This window comes from Gobio gobio (assembly GCF_949357685.1).
Source record: "Gobio gobio genome assembly, chromosome: 6".
Lineage (NCBI taxonomy): Eukaryota > Metazoa > Chordata > Actinopteri > Cypriniformes > Gobionidae > Gobio > Gobio gobio.
In genome coordinates, this window is record NC_137102.1 from 54,175,264 (window position 1) to 54,195,283 (window position 20,020).

The 20,020-nt window shown below is 38.2% G+C and overlaps 1 protein-coding gene across 1 annotated transcript in view; it reads left to right on the top strand.

The window, feature by feature from the left end:
* The window catches only part of pde1cb (phosphodiesterase 1C, calmodulin-dependent b), a 110,827-nt gene that overhangs the window by 2,968 nt on the left and 87,839 nt on the right, over positions 1 to 20,020 (top strand). The window contains exon 2 of the mRNA XM_079820607.1: positions 1,610 to 1,636. Within this exon, the coding sequence (XP_079676733.1) occupies positions 1,610 to 1,636 (27 nt within the window). The remainder of the gene's footprint in view (positions 1 to 1,609; positions 1,637 to 20,020) is intronic.

Sequence of the window (20,020 nt, forward strand, 5' to 3'; positions counted from 1 at the left end):
TTGCTTCACCGTCCTTGTGTTATTAATGGCCTTTATGGAGACACATATATGGACTGTTAGTGACACCGCAAATGCATACTAGAAGAGGCACTTTAGACACCCTGTATTCAAAGTCATAAATGCTTGGGTTCTTAATGGAGGCTAGGAGGCTAAATGGCTCGTGAAACAAAATTTGTGTAGAGTCGCAAAAACGGAAAAGATTCATTTATTTATTTAAATCTTAAAGGACATGCGTTTGCATGTTATATGTGGAGACATTTTGTGTAATCTGAAAAGTATACTATAATATAACGAGGTTTTCTCATGAATATTATTTAATAGTACATTAGACCACTATTAAAACGTGACCTCAGTCTCAAAAATATGTTCCAAGAATGTTCCCATTAAAGGGTTAGTTCACCCAAAAATGAAAATTCTGTCATTAATTACTTACCCTCATGTCGTTCGACACCCGTCAGACCTCCGTTCATCTTCAGAACACAAATGAAGATATTTTAGTTGAAATCTGATGGCTCTGAAAGGCCTCCATTGGCACAATGCACTGTACACTCTCAAGACCCTTAAAAGGTACTAAAGACGTTGTCACAAAGTCCATCTCACTACAGTGGTTCTACAATAACTTTATGGAGTGATGAGAATAGTTTTTGTGCGCAAAAAAACCCTAAACAACGACTTATATAGTGATGACGATTTCAAAACACGGCATCATGAAGCTTCGAAGCGTTATGAATCAGTGAGTCGAATCATGATTCAGATCGCGTGTCAAACCGCCAAACTGCTGAAATTTGCCGATCCAAACTGCTGAATCAACTCGCTGACTCATAACGCTTCGAAGCTTCATGAGGCCGTGTTTTGAAATCGTCATCACTATATAAGTCGTTATTTAGGGGTTTTTTTGCGCACAAAAACTATTCTTGTCACTCCATAAAGTTATTGTAGAACCACTGTAGTGAGATGGACTTTGTAACGACGTCTTTAGTACCTTTTATGGGTCTTGAGAGTGTAAAGTGCCATTGTGCCAATGGAGGCCTTTCAGAGCCATCAGATTTCAACTAAAATATCTTCATTGCTGTTCCGAAGATGAACGGAGGTCTTACGGGTGTCGAACGACATGAGGGTAAGTAATTAATGACAGAATTTTCATTTTTGGGTGAACTAACCCTTTAAGTTATAAAAACTTTATTTCTGAATGTTCTCTGAAGTAACATTCCATTTTAGCATTCCTCAAACATTCTGACGGTGTTACTTTTGAATGAAAAAATGTTAGAAGAACATCCACCTAAAACATTTCAGATAAAAGCGCTCCATTAACAATGTATAATTAACGTTTTTGCACTAATGTTTTTGGGAATAATATTAAAGTCCAGATAACATTGAGCGAACATTCTGTTAATGTTACTGGAAGAACGTTTGTTCATAACTTTGAGAGAACCTTGCCAGAATGTTAGCTAAAGTTCCGAGAACGTTCCCTGTTAACTGGGAAACGGCAGGGTTTAAAATGCAGATTCTGTGTGAGTGTGCATGTGTGTGTTTATTAAAGAAATGATTCAAATACTATTGTAAACAGTAGCCAAATACAGGTTTTAACATAGTGTTCGTTTTGTTTCAGGAGGAAGTACAAGAAAACATCACAGAGGTAAGGCAGTCAAGATCTGAGGTGTGCTGAAGTCATCACCGTCCTCTGTGAACAAACACTTTCAGCTAATAAATGGGATTTCCCTAATATTTGTGCTTCGTGTACTGTATGTGTATAAGCCAGAGTCAGCATCATTCACTCGAGCATGGTCTCCCTGATGGAAGATTCAGATAATACTACCTCTAGGTAGCTGGTTTGCGGGTCTAAACTGGCGTAGGTGGTTGAACTTGCTAGAAGAATCTCTCATAGCTTTTTTTTTTGACATGGTAAGTGGAATTTTGCTGTTCCAAGGTGGTCTACTCTCTTAAAAATTAAGCTTCTTAATTGGTGCATTTAGTCCCAAGAACCTTTAACTTCCATGGAAACTTTCCTTTCCACAAAAGGTTCTTTTGGAAAAAGGTTCTTTAGATTTTTTTTATATTTATTGCACTAATGAAAAATGTCTACAAATGTCACAATCTAAATTTGCCGGAAGTTGTCTGGGTTTTCCCAGGCTATTCTTCTATGGCATCACTCCGAAAATCCCCTTTTGTAACAGTAACTAACCAACCATGTCTTGAACATTGGATTTTTTTATAAAGCCTATAGAAACAGAACAGTTAAAGAGATAGTTCACCCAAAAATGAAAATTAGCCCATGATTTACTCACCCTCAAGTCATCCTAGGTGTATATGACATTCTTCTTTCAGACGAATACAATCAGAGTTATATTAAAAAAGTCCAGGCTTTTCAAAGCTTTATAATGGCAGTGAATTGTTGTTTCATTTTTTAAATCCATAAAAGTGCATCTATCCATCATATAACTGTTCCACACGGCTCCGGGTAGTTAATAAAGGCCTTCTGAAAAATATCCATATTTAAAACTTTATAAAGTAAAATATCTTGCTTCCACCAGATCGGAAAAAAACCTAACTGGTGTGCAATGTCGTCAGACGTAGCATAAGAATTTTGAACTGCGAGAGGCGTTACACTTTTTCCTCAAGTTGAATATGGAAAGTGATCTGGTGGAAGCTAGATATTTTACTTTATAAAGTTTTAAATATGGATTATTTTTCTTACACAAACGCATCGCTTCCGTGTGGAGCAGTTATATGATGGATAGATGCACTTTTATGGACTTCAAAAACAAAACAACAGTTCACTGCCATTATAAAGCTTGGAAGAGCCAGGACTTTTTTAATAAAATCCGAATTTTATAACTCCGATTGTATTCGTCTGAAAAAAAGAATGTCATTTACACCTAGGATGACTTGAGGGTGAGTAAATCATGGGCTAATTTTCATTTTTGGGTGAACTATCCCTTTAAGGAAATTCTTAAGTCTAATTATAGATTATTTTTTAAACTATTTGTAAATAATATTTGTATTTTGTACTTTTATTTGTGTGCCTAAAATTTCGAAAACGTGAAATGTTTCTTGTCTTTTCACACTCAGGAATGACATAAATCACATAAATGCATATTTTCAATTTCAAACGGCCGTATTTGAGAAAAAAGTTATTTCTAATTATTGGAGGGGACTTGTCCCCCTCAATGTCTATGGTGGTTACGGCCCTGCTACTAACTAGATCAATTCAGCCAGGTTAGTACACCAACAGACAACACGGACCAGTTAAAAACTAGTTTGAAAAGATTAAAAAGTTATTTTTAGTCTTTGGAAATATGACCAAAAATGTGTATTAAGAAAGTAAATACGGTCAGTTTTGACTTTCTGTTGACTTAGGCCCTGTTTACAGCTGGTATTAAGATGCGTTTTGGTCGATCGGATCAAAAGTGGACGAGGGAGACACACCTGTTTACACCTGGTGTTTTAATTTGTCTCTTTTGTCCACTTTCTACTGTTTCTGTCCTGATTTCTTCGAGGGAAGGGTCTATGGGTGGGTAAATATATGGACTTTTTCAGACGTTTGATCGAATGGATGAAATAAGCTCATACAATTTACATATGAAGGTACCTGAAGACGACGGAAAACCACACGGTGAGTTTGTATTAGAAATCAGGAATGGTGAGAGAACATTGTGCTTGGTACATTTTTCGTTTTTAAACCAAACTTGGGTCTCCAGCCGACAAAGTTTAAATCCCGTCTGGCTAGCGTGCTTCCCATAATGTTTATGTCTTTTGTGGTTGCTCAAACGCATTAAATCCCATGAGCATCTACACTATGAAATCAAACTGGTCAAATGAGTTTTCAACTGCCTCTGGAAGTGGTCGAAAGTGGCTGTATTTGGCGATGTCTAATTGTCCAATCGACCAAAACACTTCTTAATACCAGGTGTAAACAGGGCCTTTGAGTTGGTTTGAGCAGGATTTTCCAGCAGCCACTCGTATAAAAGGTTATTCTGAATTCCTGGTAAATCCCGTTAGAAATACTGGGACCTGATTCTGGAGTAAGCTTGTAATGGAGTAGAGTTGCCTCGTACATGTATCAGAATTGCATGGCAACACAAACCACAAAGAAAGGCGATGACAGCGTGCAGCGTTTGTATGCAGTATGTGGCTCTTAGCATCACAGAAAACATCTGTTGAAACAAATGTGCTTCGGTTTGCGCTGAGCACTCTGCAATTATGAGTGAGAAGAGGTGGAGAGACAATAACAGAGAAAGAAAGATGTCAGGAGAGCCAATGCTGAAACAACGTAAAAGAGACTGAATGAGAGAAAAAAAAAACACACACACAAACACAGAGTTAAGTCAGGTCTAATATTAGAGTGAGAGTGGGTTTGATTGGGGAGGGCTCACCAGAGACTTTCCTCCGCTAACAGAGGGAGGGATGACTTCCTGTGCAGCTCCTCTCTGATTGACAGCTCAATGGGAGTCTGGGTAATTATGGCAGGCTAATTGGCTACAGAGCATTCTGGGACTCTGTCATTATAGAAAGCAACAGGACAGTTACAAACACACGTGTGCATGGACACACACACACACACACATGAAGAAAGGCATGAGAATCTTTCCTCAATTTTCATATAAAATGAACTGAGTGGATATTCTCAGTGTAACTTTTATTATTTGGTACAATTACAAAACACTACAATTCAAAAGTTTGTTTAAACAAAAAAGAAGAAATGAATACTTTTATTTAGCAAGGATGCATTTATAATGTTTCAAAAGATTTCTAGACAGATTTCTAGATTTTTTTTTTATTCATCAAAAATTTCCACAAACATGCAACTGTTTTCAACATTGATAATACGTAAATAAACAGCAAATTAGCATATTGAGGGCTTCAGACATTTTGTAATCTAACAGTGCGACTAAATTGTGTTAAAGGTTGCACTGGTTAGGTTAGAGTAACCTTAGTTAACCCTAACCCAACTGATAAGAGCTGCCATTGCTGTTTTATATGATGAACATCAAACGAAGTGAAAGCATAATGAAACCCGTGCAACATGAACTTTTTATCAGATCGGACCAATAATAGACAACGAAGTGCAAGCTCAGAACTGAGCTGCATGCATTTTTTTTTTGCCCTTCACTCGCTATACATTGTCTTTAAATGGAACGCCTTATGCCCTTGATTACTTGGAATCAATAATGCAGCTGATTTATTATTTACAGGTATTATTTACTGTCATAATGTTATGCCTGATTGTTGTGTATACTCTTTGTAATTAGTTTAAAGGATAACATTTTTCTTCTGAATTTGTTTTACGCACCATTCTATAGGCCTGTATGTATGCTTGGGCTGTTGAAAAAATATAAAAATTTCACAAACGAAAATAACAGTACAATAAACTATAACAGTCAGCTTAAAGGAATAGTTAATAATAATTTGTTACATATAGCGCTTTTCTAGGCACTCAAAGCGCTTTACATAGAAGGGGGGAATCTCCTCAACCACCACCAATGTGCAGCATCCACCTGGATGATGCGACGGCAGCCATATTGCGCCAGTACGCCCACCACACACCAGCTGATTGGTGGAGAGGAGACAGAGTGATGAAACCAATCGTGTATATATATGGGGATGATTAGGAGGCCATGATGGACAGGGGCCAATGGGCAAATTTAACCAGGATGCTGGGGTTACACCCCTACTTTTTATCGAAGGACATCCTGGGATTTTTAATGACCACAGAGAGTCAGGACCTCGGTTTAACGTCTTATCTCAAGGAAGGTCTCCTCCGAAGGACGGGTTCACCAAAAATGTTAATTCTGTCATCATTTACTCACCCTCAAGTTGTTCCAAACCTGTATGAATTTCTTTCTTCTGCTAAACACAAAAGAAGATATTTTGAAGAATGTCGGTAACCAAACAGTTGATGGGCCCCATTGACTTCCAAAGAATTTATTTTAGATTGGGCACATCAACTGTTTGGTTACCGACATTCTTCAAAATATCTTTTTTTGTGTTCAGCAGAAGAAAGAAATTCGTTCAATAATGACAGAATTTTGCGGTTTATTGTCAAAATAACTCCATTATCATGTTGTGTGGTGCGAGGGTAGATTAAGGACGATCCGCTGTCCAAATACACTTCCCTCGCCCACTTGATGAAGGACTTCATTTGTACAACTTTAAAGGCGATTTTTTTTCAATATTTCGATTTTTTTTTTGCACCCTCCGATTGCAGATTTTCAAATAGTTGTATCTCGGCCAAATATTGTCCTAACAAACCATACATCAATGGAAAGCTTATTTATTCAGCTTTAAGATTATGTATAAATCTCAATTTAAAAAAAATACCCTTATGATTGGTATTGTGGTCCAGGGTAACATTTTTGCTTTGTGGCAGGGCACATTATCCTGCTGAAAGAGTCCACAGCCACCAGGGAATACAGTTTCCATGAAAGGGTGTACATGGTCTGCAACAATGCTTAGGTAGGTGGTACGTGTCAAAGAAACATCCACATGGATGGCAGGACCCAAGGTTTATATACTGCCTCCGCCGGCTTGCATTCTTCCCATAGTGCATCCTGGTGCCAAATCCCCAGGTAAGGGTAACGTACATGCACCTGGCCATCCACGTGATGTAAAAGAAAACATGATTCATCAGACCAGGCCATCTTCTTCCATTGCTCTGTGGTCCAGTTCTGATGCTCCATGCCCACTGTTGGCACTTTCGGCGGTGGACAGGGGTCAGCATGGGCACCCTGACTGGTCTGCAGCTATGCAGCCCCATACACAACAAACTGCGATGCACTGTGTATTCTGACACTTTTCTATCAGAACCAGCATGAACTTCTTGAGCAATATGAGCTACAGTAGCTCGTCTGTTTGATCGGACCACACGGACCAGCCTTCGCTCCCCTCGTGCATCAATGAGCCTTGGCCGCCCATGACCCTTTCGCCGGTTAACCTAAGTTCCTTCCTTGGAGCACTTTTGATAGAGACTGACCACTGCAGACCGGGAACACCCCACAAGAGCTGCAGTTTTGGAGATGCTCTGACCCAGTCGTCTAGCCATCACAATGTGGCCCTTGTCAAACTCGCTCAAATCCTTACGCTTGCCCATTTGTCCTGCTTCTAACACATCAACTTTGAGGACAAAATGTTCACTTGCTACACCCACTAACAGGTGCCGTGATGAAGAGAGAATCAGTGTTATTCACTTCACCTGTCAGTGGTCATAATGTTATGCCTGATTGTTGTACATAACTCTTTGTAATTAGTTTAAAGGATAAAAGTTCAGATGAAAATCATAGAAATAGAATCGGATTGCCATCGTTTCACACACATGCACTAGTACGTGCATTTTTTTTTTTTTTTCATTTTTTTTGCGGGCCTGTTTGGAGCTTGGTCTCTGTATGCTTTCGTTGACTATGAAAGATCAGTTTGAATATTTCCTGAAACAACTTTTGTGTTAAAAGGATCAACATGAGGATAAGTTGGCAGAATTTACATTTTTAGGTGAACTGTCCCTTTAAGAAGCTTTTTCTCCATAGAATGTTCTGACATAACTGGCAAGCTTTTAGAAAACATACCACACAGTTCAACAGCCTATGCAATTACTCTCAAAAGTTATTGACTGTACTTTTGCAGCTCTATTTTCTATTTAAATTTCTGAAAGATTATTGGGAGACCTTCCGTGGCAGAAGGTCTAAGAGCTCTTGCACCTGGAGATTGCGCCTTTGAGTAAATAAAGGCTGTAAATACACGATGATAATAAATGCAGGAATAATTGGTGCAGAATGTTGGAGTGGTGGCTGCAAACACTCTCAGAAGGTAAGGAGAAGAGCGTTGGGCTAATTCGGTACTGAAACACCTGCATGTAAATGACACCAGCAATCACACACACTTCACATGAGCTCTTAAAAACCCCTCGACATCTCCATTGATGAATAGAGAGAGTCTTGAATGTTGACTGAGAGTGTGTGTGTGTGTGTGTTTGACACAAACAGGCAGCTATCTCTTAAAATATATTGATATGCAATTTATCTGTCATTAAAATGCTGTTGTGAAGTGAAAGTGAATTGATAGGATACTGTAATATACACTGCATACTATAAAAAAATGTATGTGAAACAGAAAAACAACAACGTTTTAAACAATATTCGACATTGTCACGTGATCTTATATTGCATGTTTCATTTAGAAAGTGGCACCCAGTTATTATTTCAGACAATTTAACCATATTGGGGAGGGTCTTGTCCCCCTAAATGTCTCTGGGGGTTTTGGCCATGAACAAAACCACAATTTCCTGCTAATGCTACAGCAGCCATTGGACATTCTAGTGCTAAAGAGAATTTTATTTGACAAAATTGTGAGGTTAGGATGTGTCATCAGTATTGGTATTAAAAGAGAAAGATTGCTCATTTTCAATGTGTTTGCTAAAATTCAATTTGCGTTTAAACTAACAGCTACAAAACCCCAATTATGATTTTTTTGGGCGAGTCTTTAAAGTCCCCATGAAATCAAAATGGAAGTGTTTTGGCTTTTAGAATGAATATTCTAGCCTTACTGTTGTCTATAAGCTAGTGTGCTTCAAAACGATGACAAAATTCGTATTTAGAAGATATTCAAAGCTTACAGTCTCTCACTTCCGACATTCCAATATGGATCAATGATTTTGAATTTCTGTCCAATCATATGCTCTCTAGAATCTGAAGCCCCGCCCCCTACATTATAAATAGACGCTGAAGCTGCAGCTGAAATCGGTCACTTATTCACACATTTACTATTTCCTACATGGTGAATGGCACATAGTGCACTATATAGGGGATAGGGAATGATTCAGACAGTGTAAATATGCTTTCCATTGGGGCAAATGAAGTCTGGTTTCATGTTAGTGTCACACAAACCGCCACTGCTCCGGTTCAGAGACACGATAGCACAGAGCGGATCATATGTGCGAATCGGCGCAGACCAAAAAACATATTGAACCCATTTGAAATCTACACAGAATGCTGTGTTTGAAAGTGATATGAAGGAGAAACGGTTAGATATTAGGTGGAAACTGCGACTTTACCGAGCTCAACGTCTCTGGTCAAACTGTGATATAAACTAAGAGCTATTGGCTATTTTTTAAAAAGGGGAGGAGCTGTTCACCACGTCCCGCCCTGTCTTCCAGTTTCATTGGAAATTACGTCAACGCAGTGAATAATGCTGCGCTTTTCAAGGCTGTTCAGTCGGCCTTTGAGGTGATTTGATACTGCTTTTGGTTCATTTCATCAAGTTGAGTGCATTTTATTGTGGAATACACTGTCCCGTGAAGAGGGATCTGGTTGTATGCTGCACATTTTGACTGATATAGATAATCTGGGTGTTCTGTACATAAACTTTTGCATACCGCAAAAAATGGTATTTAGTAGTAGTAGGACTGTGCTTCTTTTCACTGCTGGTCAATCTTTTTTTGTACCGGCACTTGATAATTAGAGGGGTAATTATTCAGATTCATGCTAATTATTATATTCCTCTGCTCACTGATGCTCCTCCCACTTCCCATACCCCTTTCATTTTTTTCTCTAATGTGTACACTTCTCTGTCTCTCTCTTCATCACCCTCTCTTTCTATCTGGCCTGTCAGGTGCTTTTTTTAAAGCAGACTTGCGTGTGTCCACTGTGGATAGCTCTGTGTGATTGTCATGATCGCGCTTGTGGCTTGTGGGAGCAGGTGTGCAACCGCCCCCTCAAAAATGCACTTCCTCTCTCTGGCCATCTACTTCAGACTGATCTTAGATTTTGAAAAACATACATGTGCATTTGGTTATAAAGCTCATTGGCTTTGTAAAAATATCCAAAAATGCTAAAGAGAACAGTTGTACCATATCAACATTGGTGTTACTGCCCCTTTTAAGGATGGTTTTCAGCATTTTATTAACTTGAAAATCTGTCTACCATACTAGGGTGAATTCAGGGTGATTGGGACACTTTTTGCCATTGAGATGACTTGGAAAAAGTGTCCCAATCACCCTGAATTCACCCTATATAAATCGCAAAGTATTGTTTTACTGCACATCATTTGGTGAACTTCACCAAACTTCACCTCTACATTAGATACCAACTGCACTGATGGCAATAATGTTTCTATCCTACTTGTTTCCGCCACAAAATAAAAAAAATCCCCTCAGAATTGGACTTTATTACTAACAATTGCAAGTTTATATCTCACAATTCTGAGAAAAGTCAGAATTGCGAGTTAAAAAGTCAGAATTGTGTGATATAAACTCACAATTGCAAGAGAAATAGATCTCATAATTCTGACTTTATAACGCAATTCTGACTTTCTATCTCATAATTCTGACGTTATAACGTAATTCTGACTTTTATCTCATAATTCTGACGTTATAACGCAATTCTGACTTCCTATCTCATAATTCTGACGTTATAACGCAATTCTGACTTTATAACGCAATTCTGACTTTTTATCTCATAATTCTGACTTTATAACGCAATTCTGACTTTATAACGCAATTCTGACTTTCTATCTCATTATTCTGACGTTATAACGCAATTCTGACTTTCTATCTCATAATTCTGACGTTATAACGCAATTCTGATTTTTTATCTCATAATTCTGACTTTATAACGCAATTCTGACTTTATAACGCAATTCTGACTTTTTATCTCATAATTCTGACTTTATAACGCAATTCTGACTTTATAACGCAATTCTGACTTTCTAACTCATAATTCTGACGTTATAACGCAATTCTGACTTTATCTCATAATTCTGACTTTATAACGCAATTCTGACTTTCTATCTCATAATTCTGACGTTATAACGCAATTCTGACTTTTTATCTCATAATTCTGACTTTATAACGCAATTCTGACTTTATAACTTGGAATTGGGCTTTTATTTCTCACAGTTCTGAGGAAAAAAAAGTCAGAATTTCGAGATGTAAACTCACAATTGTGAGGTAAAAACCTCACAATTATCTTTTAAAATGTTTTATTCTGTGACGGAAACAAGCTTCCACAAGTTTCTGAAAACAGAATAAACTTTTTTTTTAAAGTTTGCACAACATTTGGTGAACTTCACCACTTCATATATATATATAGTTGTGGTCAGAATTATTGGCACCCCTGGTAAATATGATCAAAGATGACTGTAAAAATAAATCTGCATCGTTTATCCTTTCTATCTTTTATTTAAAAAAATTAACAGAAATCTAATCTTTCATTGAAGTAAAAAAATTGAAAGTGGGGGGTAAATCACATTATGAAATAAATGCTTTTCTCCAAAACACGTTGGTCATAATTATTGGCACCCTTTTATTAAATACTTTTTGCAACCTCCTTTTGCCAAGAGAACAGCTCTGAGTCTTCTCCTATAAGGCCTGATGAGTTTGGAGAACACCTGACAAGAGATCAGAACCCTTCCTCCATACAAAATCTCTACAGATCCTTCAGATTCCCAGATCCATGTTGGTGCTTCTCCTCTTCAGTTCAGCCCACTCATTTTCTATAGGGTTCAGGGCAGGGGACTGGGACGGTCATGGCAGAAGCTTCATTTTGTGTTCAGTGACACATTTGTGTGTTGATTTTGATGTTTGTTTTGGGTTGTTGTCCTGATGGAAGATCCAACCACGGCCCATTATAAGATTTCTAGCAGAAGCACTCAGGTTTTGATTTTTTATCTGTTGGTATTTGCTAGAATCCATGATGCCATGAATCTGAACAAGATGTCCAGGACCTCCAGCTAAAAAATAGGCCCACAACATTAAAGATCCAGCTGTATTTTTAACCGTGAGAATGGGGTACTTTTTTTTATCCCTGTTTGCACCAAACACATCTGGTGGGTTTTTTCTGCCAAAAAGCTCTTTTTATAGTTTCATCTGACCACAGAACCAGGTCCCTTTTGAATTTTCAGTCGTGTCTGACAACTGGATATGCTGGAGTTTGTTTCTGGATGAGCAAGAAGGATTTTTCTTGAATCCCTCCCAAACAACATGTGGTGATTTATAGGGGTTGTTAGTTTTTTTTTTCTTCGGCTTTCTGACCCTAAGACTCAACTAATCTCTGGAATTCTCCATCTGTGATCCTTGGAGAGTCTTTGTCCACTCAAACTCTCCTCCTCGCCGTGCATTTGGACGATATAAACACACGTCCTCTTCCAGGCAGAATCGTAACATCTTTAGTTGGTGGAAATGGGGATTTTCAATGCTTTTGCTATTTTCCTGCAGACAATTTCTATTTTGTGAAGCTCAACAATCTTCTGCTGCACATCAGAACTATATTCTGTGGTTTTACTCATTGCGATGATTAAGGGCATTTGGCCTTTCTGTTTCCTCATATTTATACTCCTGTGAAACAAGACGTCATAGCTAGACAATTTCATGCTTATAGTCACCCTGGTGTGCTAAAAAAATTAAATATTAATGGCAATATACTTCAGAGATAGTTTACTCATAAAAACTTCTAGGGGTGCCAATAATTGTGGCCAACGTGTTTTGGAGAAAAACATTTCATAATGTGATTTTCCCCCAACTTTCCATTCTTTTACATCAATGAAAGGTTAGCTTTTGCCAATAATTAATTTAATTAAGCTAATTAAACCACAACTGTGTAAATATAGAATAATAGAATAATGTTTCTATTTTTACCGGATTGAGCAAGTTTCTGAGCACAGATTAAACATCATTGATTGGTAAATGTGGATAATCATATGTTAATATGATCATGTGACTTCATCTCAGATTTCTAAACCAATTTTTGCAGCTTTATTAATGGTGTAGCATAGCAAATTACATTGCTCCAGAATATCATATGTATGGGCTCGCTCATTTGACCAGTAAGCAACCACATAGAAACAGCTTGGCATTACGATGACAAATTTTGCACACGACTCGATGTGAAACTAGGTTCACTAAAAGGTTTTTAGAGAAAGCTATTTGTGGTGAACGTTTGAGTATGGATGGTATTTTGAACTTTTTTCATTTCAGAAGAACACAATCTTTTTTTTTTCCATAATATGGTCCCTTTAAAGTATTGACTTTCATGTTATTGTGTTTTGGCAGTAGTAAATGGGTTTTTCCTCTCTGTAAACAAAATAAAATTCAGTCCAGGTTGTTCCTAGTAATTTCAAAGCTCCATATCGTCTGCAGCGGCGCATTGGCACTACAGATCAAACGCCAGCGCTGTCGTAAACTCTTCACGTTTGCAGCAGCCTTCATTTCCTGTCAACACTCAGATTTACACAGATGATAAGTTTATTCACTGCTGAGTATCTCTCCTGAGGTTAATGAACCATTCATGCCACTTTATTACCTCTGCCCTCCTGCGACGTGGTGCCAGGCATTGCCAATCCATCAGCTGCTCGGGCACGGCTGGCCCGTCTGACAGAGCCAACTAACTGGATTGATATTGAACCGGCTGTGGAGAACTATTAATTATTTATCCTGGCTGATGTCTGTCTTTGTGTGTGTGTGTGTGTGTGTGTCAGTGGTTAGTGGCAGAACATTTTTAAAAGAATAGTAGTTGCCCCAAAATGTCATCATTTACCTAACCCTCATTATTTTCTATACAATGAAAGTGGAAGGTGTTTGTGCAACTAGGCCTAAGGATTATTTTGATTAATTAACCTGTTATTTTTTGATTAATTTGATAAAAATCCAAATGTTATTTTCATCCAAATGTTATTCCACATTTATTGTAAATTGCTGTATGGAACAAATAAAGGAATATAGGCTATTGTATACATTTTGAGCGGAAAATAGAAAAAATAGAACGAAAAATAAGTCACAATTAGGCTTATAAATGATGATTAAAAAACAAAAGCACAAACTCTGATAACGTACATTTTCTTTATTTTATATCCCATTAATCCCGAGTTTCTGTTCTCATCCTTATCATCGTTACGTTTCATGTATAGGATTTCAATTGAATATGGGCATAAAGCTAAATTGAATGCCCAACAACAAATATTTTAGTTAACATTCTTTCTCTATTGTGCGGCATCTGTTATACGCACATGTACACACACCCTTCAGGAAGTCTGAAGTTTAACGCTTTGCTTGTTGCCACGACAATCCTTTAAGCAAAATGGAAATACTCTGGTGAATTCGTAACTATTAACATAAAATATAGGTTAGACCAACGTAAGTTATTCGTCGGGAGAAACAATTCTCAAGCACACTGAAAAACACACAAACTTGACAAGTTATCCCACATGAGCTTGTATGCGTCTTCAGTGCATTTAAGTTCTCTTTGAGTTTTGAGATTTGGGTCGTGTATTTTTCCCTCAGAAGCTCACTCTGAGACCTCATTTTCCACAGTTGTGTCTCTAGAAATGCAGTTTTCTCTACAGGACGTGACGCACACGCTAAACGGCATTGCATATTTTGATAAACAGCCTACCATAAGGAGTCCATACATGATGTAGCCTATAAAGTCTTCTTAAAGGCAGCATAGGTGATTTGTTCCAGAAGCATTTTTTGATATGCTAGTTGAAAGTCTCTTCACATCCTGATAGCAATCACTAGCTTAAGTCGTCTAAATGTATGTATATATATGTATATATATATATATCATCTGTGGAAGGCATAGGACCATAAAATGTGGCCTGATGTCCTACCTGCTCGTGTAGACATCACACATCTTCAGTGCGTTTCATGCTATGCAGAGTTAGACAGACGTCGGTCACCGAGGATCACAAACAAACCACCTTTTACAGTTCCTCCTGAACCAAAACAATGAGCTTATGCTGCGTTCACACCATAACTACTGTCATTTGAAAGAGATGGAAACCTGTGACGTTATATTCAGAGTCCAGTTTATGCGGTTTGTGACTCTGAATTTATGCGTTTCAATGGCAACACTATCAACACATGAATCTGCAGCAGTCAGGTGGTACAGGTCAGAGCTCTTTAACTTGTTGATGTTCATTATTTTTGTAATGTTGTGTGCTTTGAGACATGAGGTAGTTTAACGCCGTCTCTCGTGACACTTTTTTTTTGCTCCCTGCTGTGTGTGTTCTGTGTTTTGAAGGAGGCGTGGCTTTGGAGAAGCTCTGAAAGGAGGGTGGGATCCATAGTTGCCAAGTCCGCGTATAACACGCGACTTTGGGCTTCTTTTTTTGGCAAGTCGCGTTAAAAAATCACGAGTCGCGGGTTGCGGTTTTTTGGGCTTATTTTAAAAAGAGTGGTTGCTTGTTAGGAAAATATAATAAGCAACTTCGTTTCTTCACATTTATGGTCGCTGTTTTGTCCAATTCATTGACTGACACTGTCTTCTCTCAGCTATAGCCATTCAGTGCAACGATACAAGTGCTGTAGTAATCCGTCCTCATATATCCCGCCTCCTTCTCCCCCTCATTGAAGATAAATCGTGTTCCACGTGCAGGTATATGTGACGTTATAAATGCACGTAATGATAGTTAGTACACTTAAATTTATGTATACAGTTTTACAAACAATGCCACCAGCAGAGATGTACAGAGATGGAGAGGGAACAGGGAAGAGAGGCACCTAATTTAATAATGTATTTAAAATTACAGGCTATTATAAAAAAAAACAAGTATACTAATAATAACGTAATAATAATGTAATAATAATAACAGTAGGTATGGTTCGAATGTATTTTATTATAAATAGGCCTATGTGGCTATACTGCAGCGCTCCCTTAGAGCTTGCCTGTGTCCCAATGTGCATACTATCCATCCTAAATAGTATGTGACAGTCATTTTCAATACTATTTAGGACAGACAGTATATGCACATTGAGATGTAGGGCTTATCTTTTTCAAGGTTTGCAGTGTGTGTGTTCACTACTCACTGCCCCTAATATGTGTCCACTAACTCCGACTATGGGTTCCCATAATTGGCCTTCATGTCACTTTTTCTTTTCTCCAAACCTCTTCTGTTCACAGCTGATCGGAGGATATTGCGTGTCCTTTATTGCAATTTGATGATTTTTGTAAAACCACATCTGTTTTTGCTTTTCAAACTCCGAGAGGTGTCAGTTTAATATGTTGCAGGCTCATTTATTGATAATTTTTTTTAAATTATAAATAATATTGATGATAATAAATAATATAATAATATTGGGCTTGTTTTGGGCTTGTTTTTGAAGCTGTGGTTGCTTATTTGTCTCGCGAGAGTTGGCAACACTGGTGGGATCTTATGTTTACAACGCTAGCTCGCTATTGCTAGCCTATCTAGTCTAAAATTGTCTACCCTTCCTTTAAAGTCCCAGTGAACCGGAAGTTGCAACTGATCTTATTTCAGTGCTGTGACGTATTTCCAAGTGAAACGGTATATTAAATAGAGGGCAGGGTTTCACTTCAGCGCTCCTCCTCTCCATCTCACGCTCATAGCAGACTAACGGTTGGAGGGGAGTGGTTAAGGATATTCAAACCCAAGCCGTCGCATAGTCGTCATCGGAAAGGGAACGCCATTCAAGACCGGAAGTTACTTTTCAGATTTTGATTAAAGATTACCACGGCAAATAATTTTTTTATGTGTATTAACTTGCACAGATGAATTGTTCACCCTAAGACCTGTAATGTGGGCTAACAAAGTAAATAAGATCGATTTTGATTTCATGAGGACTTTAAGTCTTAAATCATTTTCAGAGACTGTGATGACACATTTCCATAGTAATCGCATCACAACGTCATTTTTTTATGTTGTCATTTAAAAAAACACATTTATAATGCTATACTTTGTGTTATATTACCTTGCAGTGAATTACAAAAAATGAATTAACACTGTTGCAAGGGTGTTTTTTATTCAACAGTTAAGGGAGTGACAGCAAATTTGACATCTGTTTCTCTTCTGACTGTTGTAATCAATCTCTCTTTTCTTTTGGAGAGTCGTGGAAACCCTCACTGATTTTTTCTTTTGCTATTGGAGCAAACAGGAATACAAAAATTATATTTGATGTCATCTCCTGTTCACCAACTATGACGACTTCTGCTTCTGAGTACCCTGGAAATGTAGCCTGGATGCCAGCCGAACTTAGCCCCGCCCACAACATTTTTACTCGGGCAGTTCGGTCAGGACTTGATCCATAGAGAAGTAATTATGCCCGAACAGAAACTGTTCGGACCAATGAAATTGTCAGGGCGGGCTTTAGACGATGACGGACAGATGATCAACAGTAACGTAATCATCCACGTCATCAAAGGCGCTTGGGTTGAGTTTGTTCTAATCCTAAACGGAGAACTTGTTCGTATATGCATTCACCTTTACTATTTCTCTCAGAAATGATGATCGTGTTGGTAAGTACTCTGTGTATCCTTAAATTCTTTTTTTACAACACCGGCAAAGATCGTTTACACTCATCTTTTTCTTCTAACGTTAGGCTACTTATTCCAGCGTGCGTGCAGGTACAGGGTTGGCAAGTTTTTACAACAAAACCCGCCCAATTGCTAACGTTCCTCAAAACTAGCCAAAAACAAGCCCAATAGCTTTTTTTAGGGGGGGGGGGGGGGGGGGGGTGGTTCTCCGGGAAAAAGGGCATTTGGGGGGTAAAATATGTGTTATTTTGGCAGGGCTGGCAGCTAAAAATCGCATTCCTGGGTCTGTATATCACATAATTGGGGTCGCTTTAACCCGCGGACTTGGCAACACAGTGCAGTTGAGTTCTGTTGACATTTGACGACTAACGTTATGCGTCGCTCCATTGCTCTGATTGGTTGTAGGTCTATCCAATTGAGGTCTTTCCTGGTTCGGTTGAAACACGCCCCATAATCACAGCCCAACGAAGCAGTATCAGACTCATATTCTGACTAGAATTGAGTATGACAACGTCAGGCTACTGGAAATGTGAAAAGGCTCCATATCTTGATGGGAAACAGATCAAAATAGAAGTCATTATTTCCTATTTATTTTCCAGTAAAACTAGGGTACTGAAAAAAAAATTGTGTTTAGCAAACAAAGATTTAAAGGATTAGTTCACTTCAAAATGAAAATTTCCTGATATTTTACTCACCCCCATCTCATCCAAGGTGTTCATGTCTTTCTTTCTTCTATTGGAAAGAAATTAAGTTTTTTGAGACTTCCATGGCAACCAAAATGTTGAAGGTCCAAATCAATGCAGTTTCAAAGGAAGGGATTCACAGGCACTGCACGATCCCAGTCGAGGAATAGGCTCTTATCTAGTGAAACGATTGGCCATTTTAAAAAATAAACTAAAAATGAATATACTTTTTAAGCTAAATTGCTCATCTTGCGCTGCTCTGCGGCTCCCAGTGTTTGTGTAATCACGTCAGAAAGGTCACGCTAGACGTAGGCAGAAGTGCCGCCCTGTGTTTACAAAGCGCACATGCGAAGAATAACACAAAAGCCCTTTAGCAAAAAAAAGGTAAAACAACGATGTCGGACAATTTAGAAGTTGAAGTTGAATTTGGACCTTCAACATTTTGGTTGCCATGGAAGTCTATGATGGGGAGAAAAATCCTGTTTTCCTCAAAAAACGTAATTTCTTTTCGACTGAGGAAAGAAAGACTTGAACATCTTGGATGAGATGGGGGTGAGTCAAATATCAGGACATTTTCATTTTGAAGCGAACTAATCCTTTAAGCATTGACAATTGAAAATGCATGTCTTTAGCCGGGTTTTTGACATTGTAACCTGTGTAGGATATTTTACCGGCACTGCTGGACTTCTGCATTAGTGCTGGTCTGCTATTCTTCACCTAATGAATCAGGCTTAATTGAGCTGTTAATGGAATATTAATCAGCGCTGGACAGCCTGTGTTTCACAGAGAAACCAATCTTTAAAATGCCCAGAACAGACCTTCATGCAATTAGCCATGGTTTAAAGTAATTGGAAGTGAATGTTAAAGTAGCAAATCTTGTCTGTTCTTAAGACATTAGTATGCATATTAGAGTCTGGTCAGAGAGAACTGCTCTTTATGGTAACGTGAAAGTGAGGATTCAACTTTGTTTTCTGAATGCCTAGGACAAAGGGTGGAATTTAATTTGGTAGAAGAAGAGCAAAAGTAAGTTTTACAAAAAAGAAGATATCTTTTTATGCAGGGTCTGAGCACAGCTTGATTGTCTACTTTGGCCTGTTGACTTATGAATATTTTATGCTCTACTACATTATGTTTGTTCGCTTCAGGAAAATATGCCAATTTATTTTCAAAAATATGTGATTAGTTGTGCATGTTGAGGCAGTTACAATCTCTATTTCATCTGCCCATACATGCCTAAATATTACATTTTGGTATGAAATTTGTACCCCAAAATTTGTTCTACAAATATCAATGATACCTCTAATCATGCGGCATGTTGAAGAGAGGTGTGCTGTTTCTTTTCTACTTGGACGTGCAAGTAGACTAGAATAGAGACTTGGGGGTGGGCTTTTCGACTCGGGCAAGTAAACAAGCACCTTAACAACCGCATAGCAAAACCCTGGCAGCCACCCACATCACCCCAGCACTGTGGTGGCGTGTTTGGCACAGACGAGCACCACTCACATTTGATGAAGACGAATAGCAACTAGAAGGTGAAATGTGAGGAGAACAACACAGACAACATGTACTGATATTTTCACAGTGTTTTACACTCACCTGTCATCTGCGTTCATAGCTTCGGTTGAGTGATTTGGTCCTTCCACTCTTGGGTCAAAAACACAGAAACTCCATTAAGATAGTCACGGTGCGGGACGCAGGTCAGTTTTGCTTCCCTTGACGGAGTCAGCTGTCATGCAGCTACAATAGAGATTTTTGACATAGAGGTGGGAGGTGAACTATGGAAATCAGAATCCTTGAGAAATCTAGATCTTTAAATGTAAATGGAAAAGCAAGCAAAACAATAACAATACATTATATATATTTATACAACAGTTACTTCTGGTCCTCGAATCTGATTGGCTGAGAGGTCTTTCCAGCCATGAGATAATCTAAAAGTATCGCCACGGGAACCACTTTAATCACCATTCTAATGCTATATCTGGGCACTATCTTTATACTTTTGACTGAATTGCTTAGCAACTTCTATAAAGGTTTGTTTATTGAATATTATTGTTCAATAAATCATATTTTATATAAATAATAGTA